Source organism: Cydia pomonella, chromosome 9, assembly GCF_033807575.1.
Source record: "Cydia pomonella isolate Wapato2018A chromosome 9, ilCydPomo1, whole genome shotgun sequence".
Classification (NCBI taxonomy): domain Eukaryota; kingdom Metazoa; phylum Arthropoda; class Insecta; order Lepidoptera; family Tortricidae; genus Cydia; species Cydia pomonella.
In genome coordinates, this window is record NC_084711.1 from 17,492,753 (window position 1) to 17,512,914 (window position 20,162).

The window sequence follows — 20,162 nt, forward strand, 5'->3', positions numbered from 1 at the left end:
CAAATATTGAGCGTTGACATACCGCTGTACCCACCCATACTAAAAATACAATGCCTAATCTAATATCACTTGTTTCTTGACAAGTTTACGACTGAGGGCACAGGTTCAAAGTGATGCTGGTGATACATTGATGATGTTGTTAAACAATTATTGCGTTATTAAAAAAAAAAATGCTCTGACTTATCGAGCGACAACGCCACGATAACGGTCGACCCTCGCTTTATTGGCTATGCGTGCCGCCTCCTCGGGGATGTCTCAATGAGCTATGTGCCTTGTTATATATTAGCCCAATAACATTTAATGTTAACATACTTTTTATTTTTCATTGTTGTTTTGAACATCGCTGACAAAATTTTAATGCTCTTAATGTTCGACAAAGTTAAGTCGACTTGTATAGTCGCAAGTGGTGTCAATGACCTTTTTCTTGTATTTATTATTTTCCGTAAATCAACCAGACAGATTTAGAATAAATAATACCAAATATTTTATGAACAGACCCGTAGAATAATTAAAATTTCCTTATTAGGATCCTCAAAACGAACGATGAGAATAAACGTTGTGAATACATACTCAAGAGTAATTTACTAAGCGATTTCGTAAGAAGCACTCGTGCTGCAGTAAAAGACGCTAAACTATAATAAATGTCTGAGTAAACATGTCGATTTGTGTTAGACTGTTAACCATCTATATTGCTCTCTGATTTGACCGGGCTTTGGCCCCGCTGGTTAGTGCTAAGGAAATGTATTTAGCTTCTGTTTACTCGCCAGATTGGATAAACATAACATTTGCCAAAATACTCGTCCTCTGGCTGTCGAACTCGAATGTGGTACATCGACCTTGCTTGATTTAGATTCGTGTAAAAAGAGCAGAAGAAATATCTCTCTTTTTAGGGTTCCGTAGCCAAATGGCAAAAAACGGAACCCTTATAGATTCGTCATGTCCGTCTGTCTGTCCGATTCTGTCACAGCCACTTTTTTCCGAAACTATAAAAGCTATACTGTTCAAACTTGGTAAGTAGATGTATTCTATGAACCGCATTATGATGTTCACACAAAAATAGAAAAAAAACAATAAATTTTGGGGGTTCCCCATACTTAGAACTGAAACTCAAAAAATCTTTTTTCATCAAACTCATACGTGTGGGGTATCTATGGATAGGTCTTTAAAAATGATATTGAGGTTTCTAATATCATTTTTTTCTAAACTGAAAAGTTTGCGCGAGAGACACTTCCAAAGTGGTAAAAAGTGTGTCCCCCCCCCGTAACTTCTAAAATAACAGAATGAAAAATCTAAAAAAAATATATGATATACATTGCCATGCAAACTTCCACCGAAAATTGGTTCGAACGAGATCTAGTAAGTAGTTTTTTTTTAATACGTCATAAAAATTTAGAAAAATTTTTTTTTTCATCAAACCCATACGTGTGGGGTATCTATGGATAGGTCTTCAAAAATGATATTTAGGTTTGTAATATCATTTTTTTCTAAACTGAATAGTTTGCGCGAGAGACACTTCCAAAGTGAAAAAATGTGTGTCCCCCCCCCCCTGTAACTTCTAAAATAACAGAATGAAAAATCTAAAAAAAATATATGATATACATTACCATGCAAACTTCCACCGAAAATTGGTTTGAACGAGATCTAGTGAATAGTTTTTTTTTAATACGTCAATAAATTAAAAAAAAAAATTTTTCATCAAACCCATACGTGTGGGGTATCTATGGATAGGTCTTCAAAAATGATATTTAGGTTCCTAACATCATTTTTTTCTAAACTGAATAGTTTGCGCGAGAGACAGTTCCAAAGTGGTAAAATGTGTGTCCAAAGTGGTAAAATGTTGAACAAGATCTAGCAAGTAGATTTTTTTTTAATACGTCTTAAATGGTACGGAACCCTTCATGCGCGAGTCCGACTCGCACTTGGCCGCTTTTTTTGCTCTGTTTAGGTATCATAGGAATAGGAACTACTTCATGCGACTTACATTTTGATAAAAGCTTGTTTCTTGTAGCGTGACAATTTAATTGCACGAATGTTTCTTGGTAATAAATCCCAGTTTATGAGATCAGCCTTTAGAAAAACTTGTGCACTGAACTTTTTACGATCTGGTGATGCCGATAACAGTTAGTGTTCAGACACTTCCGACTCGGGGAATAAATGTTCAAATCTTTTAAGTTATCGTTGCTAGTTTTTGTTGCCATCAATCAGGCTAGTTTTTACAAGTTTTGTTGATCATTATCAATATTATGTACCTCTACATTTTAAGTGATTACTGCTTAAGCAAGAGCGTAGACGCTTCGTGATCATTTTCTTGCTGCGCAATATGGAGTTTTTGTTCACTTTAAAATTCCAACCAAATTATAGTCCCACCACGCTACGAACATTTTAATTATTGTTTACAAAATGCATCTTCTCTATTACGTTTCATATCATCATCTACTAAAGGTATTGTACTTATTTTGTGTGTGCAATTATGTTAGACGAATACTCATCAAACTAAAATGTCTATTCGTCTGTATCTTGTATTAAGATGGGTTTAGATTGCGGCATTTTTTTTTATTATAACGTCATACGCATTCACGCATATTATTTTTATCTCTACTTACAAACAGTGAACAAATAATTTTGGAATAAACAAGGACATGACCGAACTGACAGGAAATAATAAAACAAATTAAATTCAGCGGTTTCTTTACTATATATTCGTACAGGCGGAAAAAGGATATTCGAAACAAAAATGCTTGTACCTAAACTGTGGAATCCCGCCTTTAGATTTGCATTTACACATATAATCTGGGAGGTTTGATACAAAAAAAATGTTGCTTTTTGCAACATAACGCAAATCCTATTCATTCTTCGAGTTTCTTGTTTTAAACAACACAGGAACACCACAACTCTGAGGTTATTTTTTTCCACGTAGGTCTCAAGCCTCGACCTTCATCTGGAAAGGGAAAGATAAATATTTAGCTTCGTAAAAATAAATATTGTTCTCATTATAGTTAAATGTAGTTTATGGAAGCTACAACAAAACACGCCTGTGAGTTAAGTAAAATGTACCTAATCTAGAACATAACGCGAGTTGTGTAACTTTATCTAATGCCTGTGACGAATGCGAATGGCGTTTAGATGCAATTCGTTGTTTTATTTATATGATGTTAGCAATTGTACATTAACCTAGATGCGTGCTGCAATAGTTTGGCTTTAACTTGAAGACCAATGGCGACAGATGGAAACTCGCCAAGTGCTTGAAGGAGTATGTGTTGCAAATGTGCCCAGTAGGTAACTTTCTTTTGTTATTTGTAATGTAGCCACCGGCATTGATAAAGCTGTGTGTCCATTTCGATTAGATTACGATGATTTAAACAACACTAAATAAATTGACTCGGTTATTAGTGATATAATAAATTATATTACGTATGTATTTAATGTATATATTTTAGGTCAGTGCCTAATGTACAAAAATCAGTTTCATGTTAACCAACCGTGTTTACTTCAGATTCTCAACTCGAAAACAAAACATGTCGGGAATATTTTAGTAATTCAGCTTTATAGAATACTAAGTAGATAAAAAACGACTTACTTTGAATGCCCAATGTAGTTTGTTTCTCCAAGAAAGTTGTGGTAGAAATCGCAGTGGCATTCTGCATAAGTTACCGGATCAGACGAAAGCAGGTAATAAAATATTGAAATATCTATCAGGTAAACCACAATGATACTGTGGTAACGCATATATCTATTTATTGTGGCGGTGCCACTCTATTCGTATTGCTTCGAAAGTTTGCGTTATGGTTAGTTAGCTTGAGAGTCAACTTATAGACGGTAATTAAACCTTTTGGTGGCATTTTTTTCATTAACGCGAGCAATTTTCTCCTCCATCGCCGGCATGCTCCGGGGATGCCTTTCTAGAGATATTTCAACGCGGCGTATAATTTTCCGAAAGTGTCAACTATTCTTGATGAGTTTCTACATAAAGCGTGACCGGCGGCGTCAGCTTGAGACCTTCGCCGTGGCCTTTCTAAGTTAAATTAATGACCGCAACAACAGAGCCACGTTGTATCGCTATCGCTAGTAAAAATAACCATATGATTAATACCGAGTGGGTGCGCAGACGGCTCGCCGGCGTTCGCAACCATAACGAATTGAATAGTAGACCTCAGAGTGGGTGATGCTATTACGATGCTCATATTTGAATAGGCAGTATTACGGCTCTTGTAGTGCGATGACCTGGCCCCCTAGCTTAGCATGTTCTATCTCAATTCGATGTATTTGAACATGTCTAACTTCGCTTAACGGTAATGTCATTTAGAAGTCGTCGCTTTATCACAAAGTTGCAAGGATTAGCTGTCACAATCATAATACAAATACGAGGGAGGGCTCTTCTGTCGTTATTGTTGTAATCGGTTTGTGCGCAATAGGTATCTACAGATTAAACGGCCTGATATTTACTTAATCAAGAATAAAATGTAGACGCCGATAGCACAAAGTCGTCAAGTGTGTCATTTTGTGGTGTTCATATGATTCAAGTGGTGATAAGAAAAATAAAACTTGTTGCAAAAAGTCAGGGCAGAAATACTGCAAAAAATGTCTTTAGGTTTCTCTGCCTATTTATTTGTGAAAGAGTTAACCGTGTGCCGCACGGTACGTTAAATGTGAAATAGCAAATCGCTGAGGTAAAATATGAATAGCATCCGAGGCCGCTTGTGGGCAGCCTTCAGCCATGGGAACGCTGCATTGTGCTCCACTCGGAGAAACGCTGCAATACGTCGATAGGTTTTGCTCATTGTTACTGGTTTCACCACTTGACATTCTAGAGAATAACCATCTTTTTACGGCTCTACGGACAATAAAGAATGTTATTGTTATTGACTATTTGGATTATTGATTGGTTCAATTGCCCGTTAAAGGTGCTTGACTTGGTGATGGGCATGTGAAAATTATAATTTTCGCCGAATAATAAAGCAGATGAGAAAAGTTGTAAAACTGCGCTCATTTGAAATTCCTGCTAAATTTAAAACGTCTAAAATTCCTATTTCAACTCTAAATATCTGATAATACAATTAACAGAAACGTAATAAGTAATGTTCGGTATTATTCAAGTAAATAAGCATAATATAAATTGACCTATTTAGCGTTAGTACTAGCACGACGCCCACGGGAGAGATGAGGGAGTGGTATCTCATATTTCAATAAAAGCAGTCATTTGTATTGTTATGGAATATTTAGGTAAATGGATAATAAACTTGACCTTACAACGCCATTTACTGTTACTTGAATTTTCGGTATTTCAATACTAGTAGTATACTATGGACTGATGATATATAAATAAAAAGTCGTTTCGTTACGTTTCTATAGGTTATTACGTGTAGTGGAACAAGTATCTCACGGCTGTGATGATATTGCAAAACGAAGCCATAAAACGTGCTTTGTTGACACGAGTGTCATTGGCTGGTAATAACTAAATGCAATAAGCCATTTCTTATTTATGTAAGCTGTACACGAAATTATTTTAATACTCACGCAGTCAGTTAATCCTAATTGAATTTTATTTTAATTGTATCGACTTGTACTGTAATTGCTACCAATATATGATTTGAATTAGATTTGCCTAGTTGAACATAATTACAGCTAGATTGGATCACGAACGACTGGCGGGACAATGGCAGGCGGTAGTGTCCCCTGGGGCGCGAAACAGCATTCTGTCGCGCCCCCGGGGCGCTGAAACAATGCACAATTCCGTTGTCTCTTGATTACTCGGCTTCATACTTTATTAACCTACTTATTTTTTGTTACAGATCATGTGAATTAGCGGTAAGCATGGAAGAAGACAGTATAACAAGCACTGTCGAGGACCAAGATCCGCCCTTGGTCGAGGTTCAGACCAATGAAGAGAGCCCCGGCCAGCGCGAGGTGTCGACCGGCAGCGACGGGCTCGCTACCAGCGGCAGTGCTATTACTCTCACTAATGATGAGAGCGGGGTCGGTTTGGATTCCGTAGACGACTGCAATAAAAATGTGACGACAGAATCGTTAGTGGATCAGGAGCCGTGCGAAGTTAATGATGATGCTCGTTCGTTAGGTGATTTAGACAGCCTACCGGCTGGTGATGAGTTAGTCTTGGGCGCTGCTGGAAGCGACAGCGGTGTCGAAGGATGTGGCCGAGCACTTAGCAGCGGCGGTGGCTCCCGGTCTTGTGCTTCCAGTGTTGTTTCATGTGGGTCAGGCTGCGGCTCAGAAAGCTCGTCGGTCGCTGGCGCGCCGCCGCGGCCCCGCCGCAGGGTCAACGTCACCGTCACCGAGCCGAAGCGGAGCTCACCCCTCGGCGCCTCCACTCCTCGTCCCGTCACGGCACCGCGTGGCCCCAACCTAGCAACCAGAGAACGTGCCAGGAGTAGAGAGAAACCGACTCCGCCCGAAAAACCGCGGCCTCTCACGCCGAAGCCGCGAATCCGTCCAACCGGTGAACTGCCGAACCTCGTCCGTGAGAGTCCCGCATTACGAGCGAAACCAACGAAAACTTCAACAGCACGATGCCGGACGCCTAACTCCCCTAGCGAGGAGAAGAGATGGCCTTCAAACGGACCGCGGCTGACGACCCCGACGGACTCTACCGCGGCGCGTGTAGCCGCTGACAAATATGGAACGTTGCCGCGTAGGAGGCGTGAAAACGGCGAACCGGACGGTTCCCCCAAACACGAGGTCACACCACCGACTTCCAGGCGGCCTACCATCACGAGGTCGGTCTCCACGCGCTCCACGACTAAGGCGCGCGTGAGGATCTACGCTGAGAAGAATTGCCAAACTGTTTTATTAGGAACTGACGTAGAATCGGCTTTAGCCGGAATTACGCCTAATATTGAATGGTAAGAACTTTACGCTGTATATAATTATGATGACATTAATAAATATGTACACTGCCACAATACTTGACTTTATAAATACATAATGACTTTTCTGTTCGACCATATCGTATCGTAATAGTCTATTCATTAGAAACATATCTACTTATTCATATTCACTAATTAACTTGAATTGTAATGTCCTTATTTTATGATATTCATAGGAGGCAGTGCAGGAACACAAATACGAGCCAATTAAAGAGCATTGCCAATATAATTTAAATATCGTCCGTTTTCCTTGATTTTCTACTGACTGCGGAAACTAAACATCCGGATATGAAACTTTTTTTAGTATGTTATACGTTTTTTCTGTGGAAAACATAAAAATGAACTGTACTATACTATATTACTATACTATAAACTATAGTCTTAATTTTTTTGATGTATCCTTTATTGGCATAAGTATTCAAACTTTCTACTTCTTATAAACTAGATAATATTTTAAATATGATGAAAGCATTACTATAGCAAAATGTCTCTAAATCGTTAATATGTTTGGCTAAAGGAAAGACGCCCGTTATTCGAAAGGTTTTTGACCCACCTTCCAATGTCTATTTTCTAGTCAAAATCTACAATTTATCGTAACATGCTATAAAATTGCAGTAGCCGCGAGATCTCCCGGTGTCACCGCGGCGTGCAGGCGAGCGCGCGCGACACGGAGACGACGCGGCTGGCGGCGGCGGCGGCGGCGGCCGAGGCGGCGGCGGCGGAGGAGCGCGAGCGCCGACAGCACGCCGAGGCGCAGCTGGCCGCCGAGCGAGCCGCGCGACTCGCCGCTATTGCGGAGCTGGAGAGGAACTCGCAGCGGCTGCTGGAACTTGCTGGGGCTGGTGAGTCCAACGACTCAGCGATTTATCTTCTTGCTATAAAAAATCCTTCCCTTTAGTAAGGAGCGTGAGCGCCGCCAGCACGTCAAGCCGCAGCTGGCCGCCGAGCTCGAGCTCTCTTTGGTTATACTATAAACATAAACAAACTATAATTCGACATGCACATTGCATAGTAGGCACAGGAATTAGATGATTAAGAAAGACGTGCTCAAACAACAACGAACTGCATCAGCAGTGCAGATAGCTATTTTTGCCGCTGGATGAAAACAGTGTGCGATTTGTTTGCCACAGTTTATATTAATGCCCTGATTTTTATCTTAAGCCGTTTTAAGTCAGAACAATCTGCATGACCAACCAAAGGCCATCGAGGATCGTAAATCTAGACACGATTTGTTTCCAAACCGTTCGGCGCCGATTAAGTGAAAGGCTCACATGCGACTACAATGGCCTGCGTGTCATCTTGCAATTGTTACAAGGCTTGACTGGAAATTTGGTTGCTTATGTTCTAGTCTAGTAGAAAAGAAAGCATGAAAAAATTCTTTCTGTGCATAGATCCAACTTAAAATATACCTACGACCTACGAGTAATGCTTGATAACAAGCCCGTGCTCCAACTAGCAAAAGATTTATTGATAATTTAAACGTTATTGTGTGAACGAATTTAAATGGAGTGTACATTGTGATCATTTAAGTCATCATCGAGTTTGAAAAACCTTTTAATATTTAGTCAAGGTAACCTTGTGCGTGTTTTGATATTGTCAAGGACACATTGGCTATAGAAAGTTCCTTGACACTAAAAATTCAAATGAAGAATGATAGAGTACTCACTCTAACTTTATTAATCAGGTAATACCTACAAAGTAAAGCGTCACTGGTGTTTTCTATCAAGAATTGTCTGGTCTGTCTTTTAGCGAAATTGAAATTCAACCATAAAACATAGACAACATTGTGTTTCAAAATAACCAAGACAGGTTTTATTGCTATACCTACCTACTTGCGTAAATAAACATTGATATGAGATATGAGAGCACTTTGATTGCTGACTCGATCTTGTTTATGCGAATACGTGACAATAGGTTAGTTAGGCTTTCTTAGACTAACCTGGAGGCCAAGTCGAACATATGTTTTGATATTTAAATCTAAATTATGTTATTTAGCTATGATTCGCGCGTGCATTTCGCTCATAATTGTTCGTACATGTAGCGAGCGAGGTGCACGGGCGAATAAGAAATGAATGACATCATTATGACGTCAAAATGTAAGTTTGAATTGGCCTCCTTTTGTTGGTCAATTTATATATGAATTTTGGCTATAATGAATTGTGTTTCCAGGCGCCGGGGCGGGTGCCGAGGGATGCCTACGGGCTCTAGAAGAGCAGCTACGCGCGGCGGGCGAGCTGGCGGCGCGGCAGCGCGGCGACATCGACGCGCTACGCGAGCACTGCGACCGCCTACATCACGTAAGTTCATATAATTGTTGTCCACCCAGCCGCAAGGACAAGTAGCTAAGGTTCTAGAGGAGTGCCTTAAAAATTATAAGTAGTCTATACAATCCGTTTTTAACTTTTCACTTAACTCTCGAAACACTTTTTCTATGTTTCATTGTAGTAGGACCTTTTCACTGTAATTTTGCTAGGGTTTTGTGTCAAATGCTATATCAAGGCTCCATCATTACTAAGGCCATCGAGGTGTCATCATATATGACAGGAAAAAAGTCGCAAAACACTTAAGTGCCATACTAAGGACGCCAACATCTTTGTAAAATACTACTACTTTTTACGTGCATACAATATCGTTAAAATCATTTTGGTTACTTATGCTACTTCAGGTAGTAATGTCAGTCGTCCGCAGGAAGTGGATTAAGATAAATGAATTTAATTAATGGTCCGGGAGTGTGATAAGCAGTCTTACGACAGTGGATTACGTGAGATAAGGTATAATAGCGGGCTTACAGACTATTTTTGTTAGTGAAAGCACATATTTTAGACAAAAGGTATCTTGTTTCGGTAATAATCGTTAATATAAAACCATTTTTGTAGTCAGACTAGCCCTTATCCATTGTTTTCAGGATAATTATTTATCAGGAAAATTATACTCAATTCCATTAACCGAATGCAAAATAATTTCACGATATTTAATATATTAAATTATCCCTAAAGCAGTTACATCATAAGTTGCACTTGAAAATTTGCTCGATTTGGCACGGGAATAAGCTAGCCGGGAATAGTTATTGCATTTGCATTTGGACACTTCCGCGACTTTCTACCAGCCCGGTCCGTACGCAAATGTCGCGCTAGCTTTAGCGTCACGGCTGACTTGCACCCAGGAACTGCAGCCGTTTGAGTGACTTTATCGCAGTTCTCAGTTCAACAAATCTAAGCTTCGTATATCATTGGAGCTAAGTTGAAGAACGTTTATAAATTGTGGTCGTAACTGGTGATATCGATCTTTCAAGATGGAAATGCTAGGTACATCGATCAATTTAGCCTATCGAAACAAACGGTCAAGGTTTTAATTTTTGTTTATTTACGTTTTTCGCAGTGTAGCGTGACTGGTGCGAGCGTCATAATAAACAATTTGATTATGCTTTAACAAACAGCAAAGTTCAAATAAAATAAACAACGTATCAATTATTTTGCTTTGCGAAAACTTATTTGTAATAAGATTTAAACTTTTACTAAGTTTAAATGTTATTATTATGTTTTAAGCTTATTAGCAATATGTTTTATTATACCTCCCATAGAACTTAATATGATTAAGTAAGAAAACTCCTTTATGGAGTGAGCACTCTATGCTTACTTATTTCTCTATAGTATGGTTTTTTCAATGAACAAGACCTTTCCATTCTCTAATGTCGAACCATTTGTCATAAAACTGACCGCTGTGACAGTGTGACATTACACTGCAATTACAATTAGTCGCATAAACAGTTTAAAATGATCCATCAGTGTCCCGTGCAGTGTCTAACTATATACCGTTTCAAAAGATAAGACACTTGAAATTGTACACTCAAGAATACGACATGTTTACAGCCTTATTTTGCTGCCAATAACAACGATCATCAGTCATTTGAGAGTATGCTAAGTGATTCCAAGTGTCTCGGCTGAGTCATGACTCGTCGAAACATACGATGCACTTAACTTCGAAACTTGTTGCCATTATAAGCTTGTTTACCTTACACGAGTCTTGTGGACTTACATGCTATACATTTTTAAACGGGTTGTAGAGGTCAGAATGTTTTTACGGAGGTCATGAGCAAAGTTGTTGTGCAAAAAAGTGCTTATTTGCGGATACAAAAACACTTAATCGTGTAAGATCATAATATAAGCGTTTATCCGTGCGTGAACCATTATTAAGTTAAAATCATAATTTTGTGTTTGGGAGATGAAATGACACACAATTATAAGACTAATTACAGTGGCATACAGCCCAAAATGGTGTACATAAATATGGACGTAGGTTGCCATTTTTTCTGTACAGAAATGCTAAAATAAACCGGTGTGTATATTTACGATTCTGACTAGTTGGACTTGTTAATTTGTTAGCGAAATAATAAGAAGCCCAAGGGAAAATAATGTAATCAAATTCATCGCGGAAGTGTGCAAGAAAATGGATGGTGCTAATAAAGCTTGTTATATAATTTATTTATGTCTTTCTTTTATTGTGGTTGGTTTATTCATTATGTCTGCTATGTCTATTAATCAAATGAGATGTAATCTACCGAAGAGACAGCACACTATCTGTCTGTGAATATCATCATAAATATTAAAGTAAGTGCGGGTCGTTTCAATCATTAATACTCGTATTTGACAGCACTTATGGCCAAATCATGGGACGAGAGCTATGTGTAAACCAACTTATTGCATACAAAGAAGTGTAAACTCCATATTCAACTTTTATTGCTTCGTTAAATTGTATTGACGCTTTACACATTTCTGACTGGTTAGTGAAGTGTATGTACATACACTTACTTGTAGATACGTCCTTTAGAGCTCGTATTTATTATAATTGTTGTATTTTTTCCTTTAATTAATTTTTTTATTAATATAATCTATTAAACTTTTCAAGTCGGTTGTATCATGCGTGGCAGTCATCCCATGGCGGTCTGTCGAACTTGCAGATATGACTATACGAGTAAAGGGTAATGGTGGTATTTTTGATGTTAACATGAATCTAGTGTAACTGGATCAGACATGAGCGGTGAGGGGAAATGACCGAACGGGTTAGTTATATATTTTTCAATAGGAGTAGAAAAGAAAGCGCTATTATTGTTTGTCCCTGTCACAGTCTCATTTGTTTTAATCCCCACCGTACATTTTACTGTGGTTTATGGTGAGAAACGAATAACCCAACCAAATTACGTAGGTTGTTTTTGGTATATTGTCAGGAATGTTTTTAATTTTGTCGGATTGCGTTTAATGTTCTCTCCCTCACAGTCGCACGCGTATAGTACATCTATAGTATCTTACCATCTTTGAATGTTATGATGTTAATGGTATAATTTGTTGTACACAGGAGGCATGTTCGGCGCGCGAGTCCGCCCGCGTCCTGCAGGCGCGCCTGGCCGAAGCTGAGCGCGAGGCGGCGGAAATGCAGGACTTCCTGGCCGCCGAGACCGGCGCGCTGGGGGACTCCCTGCGCGAAGCGGAGGCCGAACTCGCGCGCGCGAACAAGGACCTCGAGCGACGGTAACACTTTCTATTTTAGTTTCTCTGACGTACAGTCAGCAAAACTATTAGCTTAGCATTTCTGCATACATATTTGTTTACTGTCCATAAACATATATACATATATTAATAGAAGCGCTATAGCTGCGCTTAATATAATAGAATATATTGTATCGTTTATACAGGGTTAAACTGTACTGTATAAACTGTTAACTCCTTGTTAGTTAGTTAGCTAACCCTAGAACGCGCAAGTGCCTCTAAATCTTTGCTTAATGTCACTTTGTAAGCAATTTTCGTATAATCGCTAAATTTAACTCGGTAAGTAAGCTTACTTGTATTGTTCGTGCTTTACAATATTGCCTTTCGTTAGGTATGGCTTTCCTTTCACAGATATGTCACAAACAAGTAATTTATACTCATGTTGTACAGACGCGCAGAATGCCGGCAGCTCGTGCGCATGTGCGAGCAGCGGCGGCAGGAGGCGCTGGGCGCGGCGGCGCGCGCGCGCTCGGGCGGCGGCGCCGCGCACGCGCTGGACGCGCTGGCGCGCCGCCTCGCGCGCCTCACCGACGCCGTGGCCCGGGCCTACGCCCTGCCCCGCCACGCGCTGGAGCCGCAGGTCTACCACAATGACGCCTTTAGGTACTTTTAAATAGCACTACTGGATAACTGTAAGAAAGAGAAGAGACCACGGGTGAGGAAGCTCGCGCTCTGGTGGGGTGCAAGCGCTAGACGTATTATCACAGCGGCTCGCGAGGCTGACTGATGCTGTGGCTAGAGCTTTCGTTTTGCCCGAGCGTACGCTCGAGCCGCAAGTCCACTTTAACAACGCTTCTAGGTATAGTCGCCATCAGATATATCGGGGCGGTTGAGGTGCTCAAAAATATCTGCACACGCACTAGAAAATTACTAATAGAGACGTATTCTGATATTTTTGAGCACCTTGACCGCTCCGACATATTTGATGGCGACTTTACTAATGACCACGCACTCACAGTTTGAAATTTATAGGAAATTATTTAAATGTATAACAATCACATATTAACAAATTAGATGGAACCGTATACTTGTTTTCCACCGACGTGGTATAAATAATTACATTAGATTTAGGCACTGGAAGCCTAGACTACATCCATTTAGCATCAACCAAGGGGCAGTTAATTAGCCCCCCCCCCCCCCCCCCCCCCCCCTACAGACGCTGCAGAGGGTCATACATTGTATATACAATTTGAAATTCCGGTGGGGCGGCACCTGCCCTCCACCCCGCCTCCACTCCCATGACATCAACTAGACTTATCCCCAGCCGCAGCGACAGCGGCGAGGCGTTGTCGCCGGACGACGAGCGCGGCGGGCTGCTGACGGCCGTGGCCAAGGCGCTCCGCGCCGCGCCGCCGCCCGGCCCCGCCGCCGCCGACGACGACCGCTCGCGCGTGTCCGACGACAACGACAACTCCGCCGACCTGCTCGACTCCGAGACCGAGCCGTGCCTCGTCACCGACCCCGGTCAGTCCCTTTGCAGCCGTGGCGACGTTCATTTCTTTAGGCTTTAGTTTCTGGCTTTATGGGGTTCTCTATATGATGGGGTTGACCGGTCGAAGTATTTAATAAATGGACCAGCATAGTTCGCCCTGTTAACCTAGATTTTTTTTATTGTTCAGAACACATACAGTCATTCATAAAAATATAGATATAAATTACAAAAATATATAAAAACAGTAAACATCAAAAGATACAGAAGCGTTTTTGTGAAGAGCAGATAAATAAAACATTAGATAAAATATATTTTATCAACAACAGTTTTGATATCGTAAGTTCTTTAATTGTGACAAATTCTTGTTTATTTTGTTGGAATTTTATAACTTTGATTCCGGCCCTTTAAGCTAAATCTCATAGAACAAAACTAGAGACAGGAGCAAGCTATGATGGCACCATCTATACGAACTTTTGACAGTTGTCAACTTCATTGCGTCACGTTGCATCAGAAGCCACCACGACATTATCCGAAGAGTCCAGTGAACAAAACAAATTATCGATCGGGATGATTCCTCGACGTAACCTCATCTTCTGTCTAAAGATGTCCGACCATTTTTAAGTGCGACGTGACGGGTTGTGCTTAATACGAGTTTAATTTGCTGTCAGAATGCGCGGAAGAGTGGTGGTCGGGCGCGGAGGCGGGCGGCGCGTGGAGCGGCGAGGAGCTGTCGCCGGAGCGCGAGTCGTGCGAGCCGGAGTCGGCGTCGGAGCGGGACTCGCTGCGCAACCTGTCGGCCGCCATCGCGCAGCGCCAGCGCTCCGAGGCCGAGGCCGAGGACGCGGAGCGCGGCTCGCTGCTGGAGCGCGTGCTGGCGCTGGACACGCGGCTCAGCGAGCTGCTGCGCGCGCTGCGCCTGGCCGCCGCCGCCGCCGCCGCCGCCGGCTCCGACGACAAGGACTCCATGAGGCTCGCGCAGGCGCTCAAGTGAGTTACTGCTTGCTTCAACTCGGAACCCAGACATTTATTTACTATAGTATATCTTATATCAACGGTACTAGTAAAAAGTTCAATACTGACATCCTATGATGTTAATGGGCACCAACAGGTGAAGTGAAAAAACAGCTGGGAGACTTGAACTTTTACTCCGCTGTAGACTGAAAGTTTCCATTCTCAACCGTTTAAAAAATATATGGCTTTGAAAGGCACTCACGGCGACACCTACTGTGAAAAGTATCAAACTTAACAAGTGGCTAAGGCGTCTCAAAAAGTCGAAATCAATCTATAGATGAAGATGATGCACTGGACTGCCCCTACAAAATTAATTAATTTTATCAAAGACAAATGTCGGCTATGAAATGCTGCAGTCATTAGACTCAATTCATTTTTAACTGTATATTCCGAGCAGGACTTGAATTAGGAACCTTGGCTTCACAAGAGCTCACATTTACCAACTCCTTGTTTGGGCCTCCATCTTTTGTCGACATCGATACAACAATTTGACCATCTGACAAATCACGTTCGCCTACAAATATGGAGCGTAGGAAACCCAACTAAGAATACGTCTTTAAGTAATATTATATATTATATTTTAAACTAATGATTCACTCTATTTGTTCGGAGGCTTACTTTACGAAAACAAAAAACCATCGGCCAGCGAACCACATTCGCGAGCCTCTACAAATACAGCAAATAAACATCTAGACGGTATTTTACAGAACTAATCTTAAGTATACTAATAGGCTTTAGGTACCCTCCAATATTATCGACAATACCTGCTCCGCTAATATACATTACTTAAATAACATTCTAAATACCGTTTCCCAGCTAGAGCATGTTACATTTTGTACCCTGGTATCTAAAATAATCAGGATCAAATATCACGCTATGCAAATCCAAGGATTTGTGTTTCCTTATGTCACATAAGCCTGAAATTTTAGTCCTTTGACCAATTTTAACATTAAAAAAAATACATACATATAATCACGCCATTTCCCGGGTGGGTAGTCAGAGACCACAGATTTCCACTTGCTACGATCATGACATACCTCTTTTGCTTCCTCCACGCTCGCCGGTTTAAAGTGCTCTTGACCTGGCCTTTTTTCAGGATTTCCCCGATTTTATCAGAGAAAGTCCGCCGAGGTCGACCCCTTCCAGCTCCCTCTTCTACTTCTCCCTTATATACTCTCTTTGTTAGGCTTCTTTCACTCATTCTTTCAACGTGTCCAAACCATCTCAACATACCTTCTTCAATGTTGTCACTACATCTTCGTTCATTCCACACTTTTCCCTTATCACCCTATTCCTAATTGTAAAAAAAAACCTCTAAAAAAATAACCATAAATAATAACCACAGTAAGCTCGTCGTAAGTACATGCTTGTAATACAATACTTGCAACTATCGGCAGCCCAAATCTTAAACTAAATTATTGATATACGGTACTTCCAGAGACAAGATAGACGTGACGGAGAAGAACGTGGCGGACGTGGTGGTGAAGAAGCTGGCCGAGCTCGACGCCAGCAAGAACATGATGGAGCAGTACCGCCAGTCCGTGGAAGTGAGTACACACTGATTAGACTTAGATAATGGGTTGATCATACTATTCGATCATACAATTCAGGAATCCGTAATATTCAAGATTCTATAGTTATACTCGTGTGTTTTGAGTTTTTTCGCATATTTAAAGTTGTTGAAAATAAACTGCAATAGATGTCATCTGATCTGCCGGTAGCGGAGTGGTCTAGGGATTCAAGGCGTTAGCTAAGGACGCCGGTTCGAATCCAGCCTTTGCCACTGGAGGACTTCGTCACTTGTTTTAATAATATCTGGGAGAGAAAATTAGGCATTATCTGGACTAATTTCTATTGATACGGCGATAAGCGTTACTTATTTGCTCTAGTTATTTAAATAATAATTAATTATGAAGATTGGTAGAATAAATATATTTTTGATAAGTTGATTACAAAGTTCGTGTCATCCACAATGACGCGCCGATTTGTCGAATCTAACCTTTCATATATCTTTCAAATATCATGGCAAGACGAGTGAAGGGACGCGTCTTCGTGAATGACACGATATATACAACTTTGGTACAAAATGGATAAAGTTACGAGTATAATAAGTTTTTATTTTATGAAAGGCTATATTCGAATATAAATGTTGCATACACGTTTTTGTTTTCCGACATAAATTTAATATACATCATTACTATGCGGCTTAATTTCATTTCATAACCGTAACATGTGTAGGAATATCAAACAATAATAAATTCCTCACATAAGTGTACTTGAACAGCCTATGCTACGCAGCATTCCTACCCCGGACAGTAATATTAGTGCCGTTAACTGGTTTAATGTGAAACAGGTATTTACACCATTCAGGCCCTGCTTGGCGATCTCGAGTCAAGAATAAGACGCACAGGTTAATATTCCCCATTCGCTGGTTCGCCTCACCGCTTTTAGAAGCACAAGTCACCATGTTCTCTCCTGGTTTACTACGCACTGTATCATCGATTGCATTTTAGGGATTATTTTATACTCTCTTGCAATATTGGGGCATTCGAGATTATAGAAGTGTTGCTTTTATTTATTGATACCTACTTATTACTACGCTTATCTATGGTTCCGTTATATTAACAAGTATGTTTAAAGGCTTTTACTGTATTATAAGACTAACATATACATGGGTGTTTGTGACCCGTTGACCCGTCAACATTTTTTGGGATTTAGGTGGTGTCATTTCCTTCCTTTCCGTCCTTGGAATCTTGATGTTTTTCCTAAATTAGCCAACATCTGATATTCGAAGCCCCATAACTTCTTTTTGTGTATGGTTTTAAATGCATAATTTGTTTCATTGTCTTACGTTATGTCTGTCTACTTCCAAATACTAGTTTTTAGTTACAAAATGAACACGTGTCTTTTTCATTACAAATAAACTGAATTTATGAAAACATATCCACTTCTAAATTAAATTTTAAAAGTGTAACAGCTATTGTAGGGTTCATTTTCTTTTTTGTTTGGTTAAGAAGTTCTTTGGTTTATGACGTTTCTAACGGTGTGCTACGAACTTCAATAAAAATAAGGCTTCCCACATGAGATTTTAATCAGAAGGGTGAAAAAAGTCATACTTATCGTAAGTGAAATTCGTATCTCCCGAACCGTGGCTTCTAGGACCAAGGACACCAAGGTTCCAAGGAGGGAAAAGAAGGAAATGACACAATCAACACCCTAAGATTTTTATGAATGAATTCCATTATTATGTATGGACGTTTGCAGCTCGCTACATTAGGTTAAAAATTAAAGCTTGAAGCTTGATGGTGGGCAGTCATTCAAAATTGATTATTGAAAACAAAATTACCTTTGATGCAAACGATTTTACAAATATATAATTAAGTTCAATACATTTTATAATAACAGTTTTATTGTAATTATTCTGTGTTTTAATTAACTTATTGTGCTATTTAAGTATGCTATTTTATTACACCTATATCATTAATGTTATCAATGTTATCAATTGATAAACATTTACTAATTGAAACTTTCACTTATGAACAACATTGTAATTATGATTTATGTTAAAATGAGTATTGTATGTACATACACAATGTATTAACCCCATATAGGATAGAACATAGTGACTCGCTCGCTTTACCGCGACGATCCGGGTTTGCACTTATTGTAAATAAACACTGAACCCTGTAAATAAATCGAAGATTTAAATGACAAGTTTAAGAGCAGTCGGTGGGATGTAAATAACAGATTTATGTATAATGTAAATAACAATGTAAATAGCTGTAGTTATTTTGCAAATTGATTAGCAGCATTCATATTTGCTGCGTTTCCATTTGTTTTTTTTTTTAATATGGCATCAACGAGTCGACAAGGCAATGAATTGTACACCGCATCGTCTTGTCGAGTCGTACTCGAGTTGTCAGATGTTTTTGATGCCGTTCCGTGTTTCAGGCACTCAAAAAACAATTGGCACAAACCGGTGAAGACGATGACTTGGATTTCGTCGAGGAGGTAAATAAGATACTTTTAGTCTCATGAAGCCAAAATTTAAATAATAATATGTGTCAATTATTAAGTTCTGCTGAGTCACTTTAGACTAGTAGAATTTCGAACTCAGGCTAGCTTTGTTTCTGAAATAAAAATGTTGGTATTCGTTTATTCGATTTCGACAACGCTACCTAAATCTGCCCGAGGAAAATGTAAAGAGGCGAAAAGAATCGCGGCGTAAACGTGACTACAGAGTAAATACCGACCGGTCCGGCCTAGGGGGTAGGGAACCTGCCTATGAAGCCGACCGCCCCGGGTTCGAATCTCGGTAAGGGCATTTATTTATGAGATGAATACAGATATTTGTTCCCGAGTCGTGGGTGTTTTCTATGTATATGTTATGTATGCCCAGTACCTAGGACCCATAGTACAGCTGTGCTTAGTTTGGGGTCAGGTTGATTGTTGTAAAATTGTCCCCAAATTTAGATGAATGTAATACAATAGAATATGATCGGTGTCGTCAGGAGCTGTCGGTGTGCTCGGAGGGCGAGCGGCGGCAGCGCTACGAGGCGCTGGACGCGGCGCTGGGCGCGCTGGGCGCGAGGCAGCCGCTCGTGCGCGCCTGGCCGCGCCTCGCCGCGCTGCAGCGCCGCCTCGAGCGCCTCGCCTTCGCCGTCGCGCAGCCGCCGCCGCCGCCCGGCCTGCCCGCGCCGCTCCACGGCGCCGCCTAGTGCTCCCTGCGGAACGGACGCGGCGCTGGAGGCAGCCGCTCGTGCGCGCCTGGCCGCGCCTCGCCGCGCTGCAGCGCCGCCTCGAGCGCCTCGCCTTCGCCGTCGCGCAGCCGCCGCCGCCGCCCGGCCTGCCCGCGCCGCTCCACGGCGCCGCCTAGTGCTCCCTGCGGAACGGACGCGGCGCTGGAGGCAGCCGCTCGTGCGCGCCTGGCCGCGCCTCGCCGCGCTGCAGCGCCGCCTCGAGCGCCTCGCCTTCGCCGTCGCGCAGCCGCCGCCGCCGCCCGGCCTGCCCGCGCCGCTCCACGGCGCCGCCTAGTGCTCCCTGCGGAACGGACGCGGCGCTGGAGGCAGCCGCTCGTGCGCGCCTGGCCGCGCCTCGCCGCGCTGCAGCGCCGCCTCGAGCGCCTCGCCTTCGCCGTCGCGCAGCCGCCGCCGCCGCCCGGCCTGCCCGCGCCGCTCCACGGCGCCGCCTAGTGCTCCCTGCGGAACGGACGCGGCGCTGGAGGCAGCCGCTCGTGCGCGCCTGGCCGCGCCTCGCCGCGCTGCAGCGCCGCCTCGAGCGCCTCGCCTTCGCCGT

General features: G+C 41.7%; 1 protein-coding gene across 5 annotated transcripts in view; it reads left to right on the forward strand.

Moving 5' to 3' along the window:
- LOC133521549 (uncharacterized) overlaps window positions 1-19,720 on the forward strand; it is a 54,801-nt gene extending 35,081 nt beyond the window's left edge. For 3 of the 5 annotated variants that reach the window (XM_061856578.1, XM_061856579.1, XM_061856577.1), the window contains exons 2-11: window positions 5,790-6,857; window positions 7,497-7,723; window positions 9,051-9,178; window positions 12,234-12,406; window positions 12,815-13,027; window positions 13,689-13,888; window positions 14,525-14,843; window positions 16,306-16,414; window positions 18,819-18,878; window positions 19,379-19,720. In XM_061856578.1, coding sequence (XP_061712562.1) covers window positions 5,812-6,857; window positions 7,497-7,723; window positions 9,051-9,178; window positions 12,234-12,406; window positions 12,815-13,027; window positions 13,689-13,888; window positions 14,525-14,843; window positions 16,306-16,414; window positions 18,819-18,878; window positions 19,379-19,585 — 2,682 coding nt within the window. In that variant the 5' untranslated portion in view covers window positions 5,790-5,811 and the 3' untranslated portion in view covers window positions 19,586-19,720. Of the gene's footprint in view, window positions 1-5,789; window positions 6,858-7,496; window positions 7,724-9,050; window positions 9,179-12,233; window positions 12,407-12,814; window positions 13,028-13,688; window positions 13,889-14,524; window positions 14,844-16,305; window positions 16,415-17,220; window positions 17,278-18,818; window positions 18,879-19,378 lie in introns of all 5 variants that reach the window. The other 2 variants (XR_009799913.1, XM_061856580.1) reach the window with 2 other exon arrangements.
- Window positions 19,721-20,162: the final 442 nt, after the last annotated feature.